Source organism: Gopherus evgoodei, chromosome 13, assembly GCF_007399415.2.
Source record: "Gopherus evgoodei ecotype Sinaloan lineage chromosome 13, rGopEvg1_v1.p, whole genome shotgun sequence".
NCBI lineage: Eukaryota > Metazoa > Chordata > Testudines > Testudinidae > Gopherus > Gopherus evgoodei.
Genome location: NC_044334.1, coordinates 32,412,191 through 32,422,668, shown reverse-complemented (window position 1 = coordinate 32,422,668; position 10,478 = coordinate 32,412,191). Strand labels below are relative to the sequence as shown.

Genomic DNA, 10,478 nt, shown 5'->3' with positions numbered 1-10,478 from the left:
TGCAGGGAGCAGGGTGCTCCCTCTCCCCCTGGGGACACAGCATGGCTCCCCACCAGTGGTTGTGGGACAGCTGATTGGGGCTATCTGCCTTGTGACTGGGGGGGCTCTCTGCGCCATGACGGGATGGGGGGGGGAGGCATCATTTTCCTGCTCCAACTGACGTGTCTCCCATGTGTAACAGGGCTCGGGGGCGGGGGGTTGGTTACTGGGGTCTCTCTCCCCTGGGAGTGTGGGGGTGGGGTGATACCCCATGTGAGTTCTGGTTTTAGGGGTCTGGCTCTCCCTGTTACGGGGGCGGGTCTCTACCCCACTATGGTTATGGGGTCTCCCTCCCTTCTCTGCCTGGGGGGCTCTCCCACTCCCCGTGGCTAAGGGGGCTCTCTGCCTGGGGGGCTCTCCCACTCGCCGTGGCTAAGGGGGCTCTCTGCCTGGGGGGCTCTCCCACTCCCCCTGGCTAAGGGGGCTCTCTGCCTGGGGGCCTCTCCCACTCCCCCTGGCTAAGGGGGCTCTCTGCCTGGGGGGCTCTCCCACTCCCCCTGGCTAAGGGGGCTCTCTGCCTGGGGGCTCTCCCACTCCCCCTGGCTAAGGGGGCTCTCTGCCTGGGGGGCTCTCCCACTCCCCGTGGCTAAGGGGGCTCTCTGCCTGGGGGCTCTCCCACTCCCCGTGGCTAAGGGGGCTCTCTGCCTGGGGGGCTCTCCCACTCCCCGTGGCTAAGGGGGCTCTCTGCCTGGGGGGCTCTCCCACTCCCCGTGGCTAAGGGGGCTCTCTGCCTGGGGGCTCTCCCACTCCCCCTGGCTAAGGGGGCTCTCTGCCTGGGGGCTCTCCCACTCGCCGTGGCTAAGGGGGCTCTCTGCCTGGGGGCTCTCCCACTCGCCGTGGCTAAGGGGGCTCTCTGCCTGGGGGGCTCTCCCACTCCCCATGGCTAAGGGGGCTCTCTGCCTGGGGGGCTCTCCCACGCCCCGTGGCTAAGGGGGCTCTCTGCCTGGGGGGCTCTCCCACGCCCCGTGGCTAAGGGGGCTCTCTGCCTGGGGGGCTCTCCCACTCCCCGTGGCTAAGGGGGCTCTCTGCCTGGGGGGCTCTCCCACGCCCCGTGGCTAAGCTCTCTGCCTGGGGGGCTCTCCCACTCCCCGTGGCTAAGGGGGCTCTCCCACTCCCCGTGGCTACGGGGGCTCTCTGCCTGGGGGGCTCTCCCACTCGCCGTGGCTAAGGGGGCTCTCTGCCTGGGGGGCTCTCCCACTCCCCCTGGCTAAGGGGGCTCTCTGCCTGGGGGGCTCTCCCACTCCCCCTGGCTAAGGGGGCTCTCTGCCTGGGGGGCTCTCCCACTCCCCCTGGCTAAGGGGGCTCTCTGCCTGGGGGTCCCCGGGGCTATGCCCCACCCCGCGTGGGGGGTCTTCCCGAGGCCCGGCGAGTCCTCCAGGCCCAGCAGAGGGAGCGGGCGGGCGCGAGGGCACGCGCGCGGCGGCGGCGGCGGCGGCTCCGGCTCGTCGCCCCACTGAGCGCGGCCATGGCCCGCCTGCTGCTGCCCGTCCTGCTGGGGCACGTGGCGGCGCTGGGCCCGGCGCTGGCGGGGCCGGCGGCCGCCCGGGTCGAGGTGCTGGCGCTGCGGGAGCCGGAGGAGGCCGAGCCGCGCTCCCCGCCCGCCGGGGCCTACACGCTGCAGGGGGCGCTGCTGGGGGGCCGCCCGGACCCGGACCCGGGCCCGGGCCCGGGCCCGCCGCCGCGGGAGGAGGCGATAGAGGGGAGCCTGATCCTGGTGCGGGGCTGGGGGGAGCTCGCTGGCTGGCTGGGGAGAGGAGCGGCCCGGGGCGCTGCCCCCAGGGAAGGGGCTGGCTGGGGACCGGCCCACGGGCCTGTCACTGTACCGGCTCCAGCCGAGCCCGGGCAGGCTGGGGCGGGCAGTGGCTCCCGGGCAGGTCCAGGCTGAGTTTGGCCTTTTGCTTCTTTCCCCTTGGCTGGCCGGGGAGCCCTGGGCTGGCCCGGACCCTGCGGGGCCAGGCGCTGTACAACCCAGCGCAGAGAGGGGCCCTGCCCGGCAGCAAGCACCGGACAAGAGACAACAGGCGGAGCCAGCCTGACCCAGGGACGCAAGGAACAAACTGCCGGGCCAGGATCAGCCCCACAGCCAGCCCTTGCCAGCTGTCTGGCAGGCAGCGAGGCAGAGGACGCCGCGTGGCTTTGTAGATGGTACCTGGAGCCTCGGCAAAGGGAGCGTGGCGCCTTTCTCCTCGGGCTGCATTTGGGGAGCTGGCTGCTGGGGACCTGCGGGCGAGTGGCTGGGCCCAGGGCCCTGGGATGGGCTAGGCGGCTCCCTGACAGCTGCTTCTCCTCCTGCAGATGGGAGATGCGGAGCCTGAGCTGGAGGGAGAGGACAGCTGGATTGCGGTGGTGCCGGTGGGGGAGGAACAGGCGGAGATCCCGAGGGGCAGCAAGGAGGAGTCCTTCACTGTAGCCGTGGTCAACAAGGTGACTCACCGCTGCCTCAGTGGGTCGTCCTTGGGCTACAGCAGTGCCCCCCTGGGGACAGCGGCAGCAGGAGCGTCCCCATGGCATTGCCCCCTGGGTATCCACTGTGGAGTCTGGCAGTGGGGATTTCCTCCCCATGTGCCCCTTTGTGTGTGCCAGGGCACTGGGCCGAGGCTCCCTATGGCAGCGCCCCCTCGGGACCTGCAGTGTGCCTCAGGGATTTTGGCAGTGGCAATCCTTTTATCCAGTCAGCCCCGTGCTCCCTAGGACTCTGCCTGGCAGCAGGGGATCCTTGCAGCCGCTCAGCATGGGCAAACTCCTGCCTTGGAGTGACTTCCTGGAATGCCAGCCGTGGGCTGGAGACCAGGACCCCTCTAATCAGGTTGGCTCATTGAGCCTGAGTCAGAGGGTGACCCTCAGGAAAATCTCCTGGGTTTGCGGGGGAATGGCTCAATTGCCCACCTACCCTGTCCTGAGGCTGCTGGGCCCAGCCTCCTATCTCCTTCCCTTGGCCTCCATGTTTGTGTGTGGTCCATAGCATGTGCAACTCTGTCTCTCCCTGGCCCTGTGCACTCTCCCCCCACAGATGAAGCGAGCCCTAGTTCTGGGAGCATCAGCCCTGCTCATTCTCGCGCTGAATCAGAACACGATCCGAGAGGTAGGAGCGTTGTGCCAGCTCCCCATGACCCTGCCGTGGGGAGGGTTCATGGCCTTGCTGACATGTCTGTTGCTTTCCTCCCTGCTGCAGTTGGATGTGTCCCAGGTGCTCTCCAAGCCCGTGATTGTGATCCAGACCTCAGACAATGTCACCCGGCTTCTCGGGGCTCTGCTACGGTAAGAGCCCGCAGGTGGGAACTGGGGGGCAGCTGGAGAGTGTCGAGACCTTGCAGGGCTGTGTGTGCATGCACAAACACTGTCAAGGGCTTCAGCAAGGACTGTGTGTGTGATCTTTAGGCCTTGTAGTGTGTGTGTGTGTGCACGTGCACACTCATTACCCCGAGCTCCAGAAAACTGTGTGTGTGAGGGGTGAGCCTTAGCACCACAGTGCCTGTGCTGGTATACACACACTACCCTGGGACCCAGCCAGAGCTATGTGTTTTCTCCTCTGCCCCCTTGAGGGCCCTGCCAGCCTGTGTGTGGTGCTGTCTGGGCTGCTTTGTCATCCCATTCACATGTGTCCCTTGGGTATGGCGAATCGGGGTGACTGCACCGGATCCCGTGCTTTGGGGGGACCTGTGCTTCAGTGTGTGTGTGTCATGCGGGGGGCACTAGGCCAGGCCGGGGGCGGTGGGGTTGGGGGGCCAGGCTGGCTCAGGGAGTTAGTAGGGGGCCTGGCGAGAGCAGCAGGGCTCGGGCCCACACTCGCCAGCGGGAAGCACGTGTTGTATTCCTTCTTCTTGCTCACCTGTCGCTGCACTGTCCACCAGCGTCCTAGCACCACCGGAACACATCCGCGCCAGACTGACCCCATCCATTGCCCTTGCACCCAGAACCCCTCCCTTTTCTGGGACCCCCCAACACAGGCGGCCCCCACGCATAGGTGCCACCCTGTGAGACTCCATCGTCCCTTGCCCCCCAGTACTGGTGTCCCCTCCTCACACCAGATTTCACCTGTATAAAAAGTGTTAAGGGGGGCCTGTACAGGCTGTTCTGCACCCTCCTAGGGACAGCCCTGTTCATTCTCCAAGCCGTTCAAACCTGGTACAGTGCCCTCAAAGGCCACCTTTGAGAACTGGGCTTTATACAACAAATGCTGAAAGGCACAAGGAGTGGCTCGCTCTGCTTCCTGCCAGTGCTTTTGTAGCAGGCATCTTCTGAAGTGGCAAGAAAATGAGGTCCAGAGCACTAGTGCTGAGAGGATCCAGCCCTGGGCCCTGATGCTCAGCTGATGGGGCTAAGATGACAAAAGTTGTCCTCCATGTTCTTCATGGAGCCTGGCTTTGCTTAACAGCTGCCTCCAAGTGTTGGTGGGGCCTGGGAGAGCAGCTCCCTTGGTAGTGGGGCCTCCTGACTGCCTTGGGTTGGGGCCCCATGGGGTAGAACACTGAGCACTTACAGCACTCTGCAGACATCTGTGTCACCTCTCAGCCCCCTCCCCCCCACAAGGGGGGGTGTCAATGTCGTTGCCATCATTTTACAGGTGGGGAAACTGAGGCATAGAGAGACTTGCTCCAGATCACTCAAGGGGTCAGTCCCAGTGCTCCATTCTCTTACTGTCTCCCTTTTGCCCTCTGTGTATGCGTCTTGGGCTCCATTATTTCTTATGTGGGTTCCATGGCTTCCTGGGGGCTTTTGTGCTGTCCCATGGCTCACAGGCCATCCTCTACATGAGAGGCAGGCTAGGGGATATTCCTGGGGCATCTGAGCTGCAGCCTGGGTGGCAGGATGAGGTTACCCCACAGAACATTGAACTCTCCTCGTCGGTGCCCCTTTCAGCTGTATGACTGAGGTGCCTGTGCCCAGGAAACCTGTGGGACTAACGCTGTTTTCAACTTTTGCCAACAGGGGGCTCCGGGTGACAGCCAAGATCACATACCAAGCGATGCTGCTGGAGAACTTGGTACATAGTCTCGGCAGGGAGGGGACAGCGTGTGTGCATGCATGCTTAGGGCTGGACTGGGTGCATGTCGGTGCTCAGACTGGGAAGTGTGTGTGTGATCGTAGCATCATGGCCTCGTGCTTTCTCCAACCCAGTGTGAAATGGCCTGGCCCTGCTGGGCTTCTACCACTTCCCTTGGGAGCTGATTCCATAGCCAGACACACCTCGCTGCCAAGGAGCAACTGTCTACCTCGATACCCAATTTATCTGGGCACATGATCCTGAATGTATTTATCCTTCAGCCGAGAGATGGGGAAACACTATCTTCATTTTACATATGGGGGACACTGAGGCACAGAGTCACCTGAATGACTTACCCCAGGTCACAGAGCCTGGGGCTCAACTGGAAATTGAACCTATATCTCCTGAGTCCTTGGTCAGTGCCATACAGACTAGGCCATCCTTCCTTCCATCTCAGCCCCAACTTTCCCTTAACTTCACCCCGTTACCCTGCTTTCCGTTCCCTAGGGGGCCACAACTGACTGCAGACTCATGTCCTGTTGTCACTTAGCCACATGATAGACAGACAGAGGTTCCCTCCTAACTTGGCCACTTTCACTGCTCCAGGCTCCCTTCACTTTGTCAGGATCTGTCTGGTAAAGCAGTGCCTGCTGAGGTGACCAGATGCCAGGCAAGCCACTTAGAGCAGGATCCTGCCCTCCTTGCTCTGTGACATGATGCTGTCCGTGTATGGCCTGTTCCCAGTGCCATCTTGTGCTGCTATCTCCTGTTGCCCCTGCATGGTCTCACTGTTGCCTCCATGTGTTGGTGTTGGCCTGCTCTGTCGCTGGCTGATGCGTGGTGCTGTGTTTTCTCTGCAGGGAGTGACTCTCACCCTGTGGTCGACCTGCGGCCTGTCCCGGGGTGGGCTGTATGGAGAGTGGCAAGGAGTTATCTGCACGGGCGAGAACAGCTCGCGGGTCCAGGTTTGTGTTGCTGCTGGTTGAAGGGTGTCCCCGGGGTTCCAGGCACGCAGTGCCTGCAGGTAGTTACATGTGTGACCGTGGGCTCCAGCAAGATAAAGAGCGCCATTCAATCTGGTATCTGGAGCAGCCCATTGGTTAGTGTGGTGCTCTGTCATCCAGGGGACCAGCTCTGACTCCTGTCAGGGGGTAGAGTCCCAGCCTCAGGTAGTAAAGGGAGGGAGAGATGTTCCTCAATAGCACCCCTAGGGGTGAATGAAAGAGCAGTAGAGGCAAGTACCAAAGGGGATCCCATCCTGTCCTTGGCTGAGATGCAGGCAGGGCTTGCTGGGGGGTGTTTCAGCTGAGCTGGGGAAGAATAGAGTCCCCAGTGTGTCCTAATGGCTCCTGTGTGCTGGCCCTGCAGAAGTACCTTCAGCAGCTGTGGAACACCATCCTGTTCATCGCCCTGATCCTGTGCACGGGTGTGATTGTGCAGGCCCAGCGGCAGTCCCGGCAGGGCCAGCCAGACCAGGACACCGAGGTGGGCTCACTCCTCTGCTCCTCTCCTCTTCGCTCCCATTGGGGATGTGCAGCTGGGAATTGACTCTGTGCTCTGCCTTCCCAGCTGGACCTCAAGCAGCACATCCTGCGGAGGCTGTCGGCACTGAAGACCCGCCGCTACCACCCTGGCAAACACTCCTGGAACCAGGCCCGTGACATTGATAGCTGTGTTGTCTGCTTGGACCAGTTCCACAAGAACCAGGTAGAGCCCGGCCGGGGTGAGACATGCTGGGGTCTTGAGACAAGTGCCTTTTGCACCAGCCCTTGCCAGACTGCTGCTAGGGACAGACACAGGAGGTCTGCAAGAAGCCTGCTAGCCAGTGGTAGAAGCTGGGCTGAAAAGTCATAAGCCAGTTAAAGCTATCGCCCCTAACCCATGGCAGAACCTGAGTATGGATTCTCCTCTGGGCACAAGAGGTCCCGCCTATAGAATATCAGGGTTGGAAGGGACCTCAGGAGATATCTAGTCCAACCCTCTGCTCACAGTAGGACCAATCCCCAGACAGATTTTTACCCCAGTTCCCTAAATGGAACCCTCAAGGATTGAGCTCACAACCCTGGGCTTAGCAGGCTGATGCTCAAACCACTGAGCTATCCCTTCCTGACATTCAGCTCTATCCCAGTGCTCCTTGCCTAGAGCAATCCCCAGCCTCTGCCCTCAGCTATCAGGCTGCCAGCAGCTCCGCTGTGCCTGCCCCTTTCAAATACTTGTATGGTGGTTAGATGTCTCCCCATCTGGCCTATTAGTGCATTCCATTGCAGCAGGGTGGCAGATTCTGGGCTGTCTGGCCCGCTGCTCTGGCCTGAGACATCTCCAAGGCAGGGTGCTAAGATGGCTGCTGTTGTCCCGGACATTCATTGCTTTGCCTCCTGCCCACAGTGTTTGCGGGTGCTGCCGTGTTCACATGAGTTTCACCGGGATTGCGTGGATCCGTGGCTGCTCCTGCAACAGACCTGCCCTTTGTGCAAGCACAACATCCTGGGTGAGAGCGGAGGGTGGCCCCCTGTACAGCTGCCTGTGTTTGCCCTGAGGCTTCAGGCCTCTCACTGCGATGTGGGCAAAGCCCTGCAAGTTCCTAGGGGAGGCTGCCAGAGGGCAGTGACAGTTGGGCTTATCCCAGCACAGCACCATCAGACTGGGGCTGACCTGGCTGTGGATTCCTTTGACACACACACCCCCTCCCCCCGATGACATGCAGAAACGGGACAGACCCAGTAAAAGAGCCTCATAGCTGGGATAACAGGCTGTCCACACATTGTGGCATAAATATGAGGCCAGGTCTCCCAGCCCCCACCCTGGTGATCTCAGCATGCTTGCAGTAGGGGGTCTGGGAGGTTTGGGGGCTGCGGGCTCTGGGGGAAGGGTGTGGTGTTGGGGGGTTCTGGGGAGGTGTGATAAGTACACAGTAACTGCGTGCTTGGGTTTAGGATCTTGTGGCAGCTTCTTGCCCTGTTTTCCCTAGGGAGAGCTCGCTGGCAGCGAAGGGGTTACTGACTCTCTTGATCTCCCTTCCAGGTAACTGCTGCGGTGAGAGCTAGCTGGCCTATGGACATGCTGCGGGGACAGAGCCACCTGCACTCCAGGGGCACCAGGGAAGTGGCTCCATCAGCACAGCAGGTGGCTGAGCAGGGGGAAGCAGCAGCACTGTGCATGTGCCCCAGGGCTGGGCAGACCCTCAGGGCTGTATGCTCAGTCAGCAGTTATCCCCAGGCAGCAGAGAGCGAGAACCTGAGCACTGGGGTGAAGAAAGGTTCTGCTCCCTTTAGCGTGCACTCAGACAGCCCTGTTTGGCAGGGGTAGAAGGCAGGGTCAGTGTGGCAATGGATGTGGCCAAATTCTGCCCTGTCTTAAATCCATGCGAGCCCCCGGAGATCAGGGAGGGCAGAACTTGGCCTCTGAGTGTGTGTGTAGGGGGTGGGGGTGCATCTGGGCAGCTGATCTGTCGAGATTAGTGTAGTGTCTTTGGAGGAGTGGGGGTTGTGGGGGGCAGGTAAAATAAGCTAAGGAGGCATTTGAGACCCCCTCAGGGGAATGAGGGGATGCCAGACTTCTCAGGCAAAGTCTTAAACGGTTAGTGGGGAAGCTCCAGCTATGATGGGGGAGGCCAGTCCGTGTGGCTGGCGCAAGCACTTTGCTGTAAGCCGATTTCTCTGTGCTCCCAGGGGCAGGCTAGTCTTCTCCTGCCCAGTGCTCCTAAGGGACGATTACTCTCTCCTTTTATAAATCTCTATTTTCTATACTCCCATGACTGCTGCTGGGAGCCCCTGGACTGGCTCAGCTCTCAGTTACTCCTTGGCTATCTCAGCAGGGTGGCCTGGGTGTAACCGAAGGCAGCGCTGAGCCCCTCTCATCTCTCACAGGGTGGTGGCCCACACCTGGAGCAGGGGAGGGGGCCTGGAAGCTGCACTGATCTGCCATCTTTCGACATGCTTCCCTTCTCACTGGCCCTTGGGAGATCACCTTGCTGGAGGGCAGGGGCAGGAAGTGGGGAGGGGTTGAATGCTTGCTTTATTTATACTAACTTATTAGAGAGAATGGCATGAGGTAGCTGCAGGGGTGGAACAATATCCGTGGATGTGTTGCAGTGTCCAGGCCTTTGCTGGGAGCCCTGCCCTGCTGGGTCCCAGCCCCACTCAGCAGCAGAGATTGCTGGATTTGATTCACTGTACATGTCTGTAAAGCCGCCTGCGCTATTAAATCTAGAGCAAGAAGAAATCTGCACTGCTCTTGTTGCTGTTTCTTTTACAGAACAATCCAGCACTGATTTCCCCCCCTACTTCCTGCAGTTTCCCTCTGCCTGGCTAGCAAGCCCCTTTCTCTCCTAGTCTCCAGCTGCCGTTTAGAAAGGGTCCCTCCCAAGAGAGCAGAGAAGCTGAAAGAGCGGTGTGCCATGGAAGAGAGCCTGGCTTGATTCTTGCTGTGAGTTCAAGGTGGTGACCTGGTTATTGCATTGGTTGCAGGTTCAGCATCCATAAAAATATCAGGACATGATACATGCCAGACAGTAGTCTTTGCTCACAGCGCAGGGATAGTGTGATCTCCAGGTTGGACACAGCAGTCCAGTAACTTGCCAGAGGGTGGATGTGGCCAAGTTGGTATCAGAGCTCAAGAGGCCCTGACTCCCAGTCCTATGCTTAGCCTGCTATAGCCTATGCATCTCTCCTTTGGGCATGTAGCAGCTCCCTTTGCCTCCCCTGGCTTCAGCTGGATGTGCAAATATACCTACCCACAGGCCACTTCGGTGAGGACTACAGGAACCTGCATGCAATGCAGCCTGGCTAGTCCGATGAAGGATCATGGATTTCAAGGCCAGAAGGACCATTACGATCATCTAGCCTGCCTTCTGCCTAGTATAGTGCAGAGGATTCCATCAGAAGCCCACTGCATGCTGGACACTGGTTTCCACGGGCTGCATGCCATGACTCAAACTGGGCAGTGTGGAACGTGGCGTAGAATGCAGTGGCATGGGCTTAGTCCTCTACAGTGAGGCTAAGGAACATCTGCTGAGCTTTGCTTTGGTTCAGTTTTTAGGCATCTCTGCTGCTGCTGCTGAATCTTATCGTGGATTCCAATGACACTTAGTCTCCCTCAGTCCAGTAAACTGGTGCAATAGCATGAGATAAGAAATGGGCACGTTCCCCCTGCCAGATTGAGGAGGCATGTTGGCTGTGCTTTGTTAAAAGCCCTCGGACAAACGGTATTGCGTAATGTGGGATAAAGGTGGGAGGAGAAATTGCATGGGTGTTGACCAGCATGAAATAGGTGGTGGGAAGCCTCATGAATTGTAATAGAGTAATTGTCAGAGGCTCTTTAAGGAATGGCTAAGGTTAAATGTAAAATACTAGTTTACTAACAGCGCTGTCCTCTCTCTGGGAACCAAGTCCTTTCCCAGGGGCAAGGACGGTCTGATCTAAGGTAGTCTTTCATCTCTAACGTCTCAGAGCCATTG

At 59.8% G+C, this 10,478-nt stretch overlaps 1 protein-coding gene across 1 annotated transcript; it reads left to right on the top strand.

Annotated features, from left to right (window-relative positions):
• Positions 1 to 1,504: 1,504 nt before the first annotated feature.
• Positions 1,505 to 9,250, top strand: RNF215 (ring finger protein 215). Its single transcript, XM_030583223.1, has 10 exons — positions 1,505 to 1,753; positions 2,335 to 2,463; positions 3,050 to 3,121; positions 3,212 to 3,297; positions 4,969 to 5,023; positions 5,884 to 5,988; positions 6,392 to 6,508; positions 6,593 to 6,730; positions 7,409 to 7,511; positions 8,045 to 9,250. The coding sequence occupies exons 1-10, from the start codon at positions 1,505 to 1,507 to the stop codon at positions 8,065 to 8,067; spliced, it is 1,077 nt and encodes a 358-aa protein (XP_030439083.1). The 3' UTR covers positions 8,068 to 9,250.
• Positions 9,251 to 10,478: the final 1,228 nt, after the last annotated feature.

Bases quoted from the DNA above. Each gene is read 5' to 3' on its own strand.
- RNF215 (XM_030583223.1), top strand. From the start codon at position 1,505: ATGGCCCGCCTGCTGCTGCCCGTCCTGCTGGGGCACGTGGCGGCGCTG. The intron at 3,298-4,968 runs GTAAGAGCCCGC...TTTTGCCAACAG, and splicing joins CTTCTCGGGGCTCTGCTACG to GGGGCTCCGGGTGACAGCCA. The intron at 7,512-8,044 runs GTGAGAGCGGAG...TCTCCCTTCCAG, and splicing joins GTGCAAGCACAACATCCTGG to GTAACTGCTGCGGTGAGAGC.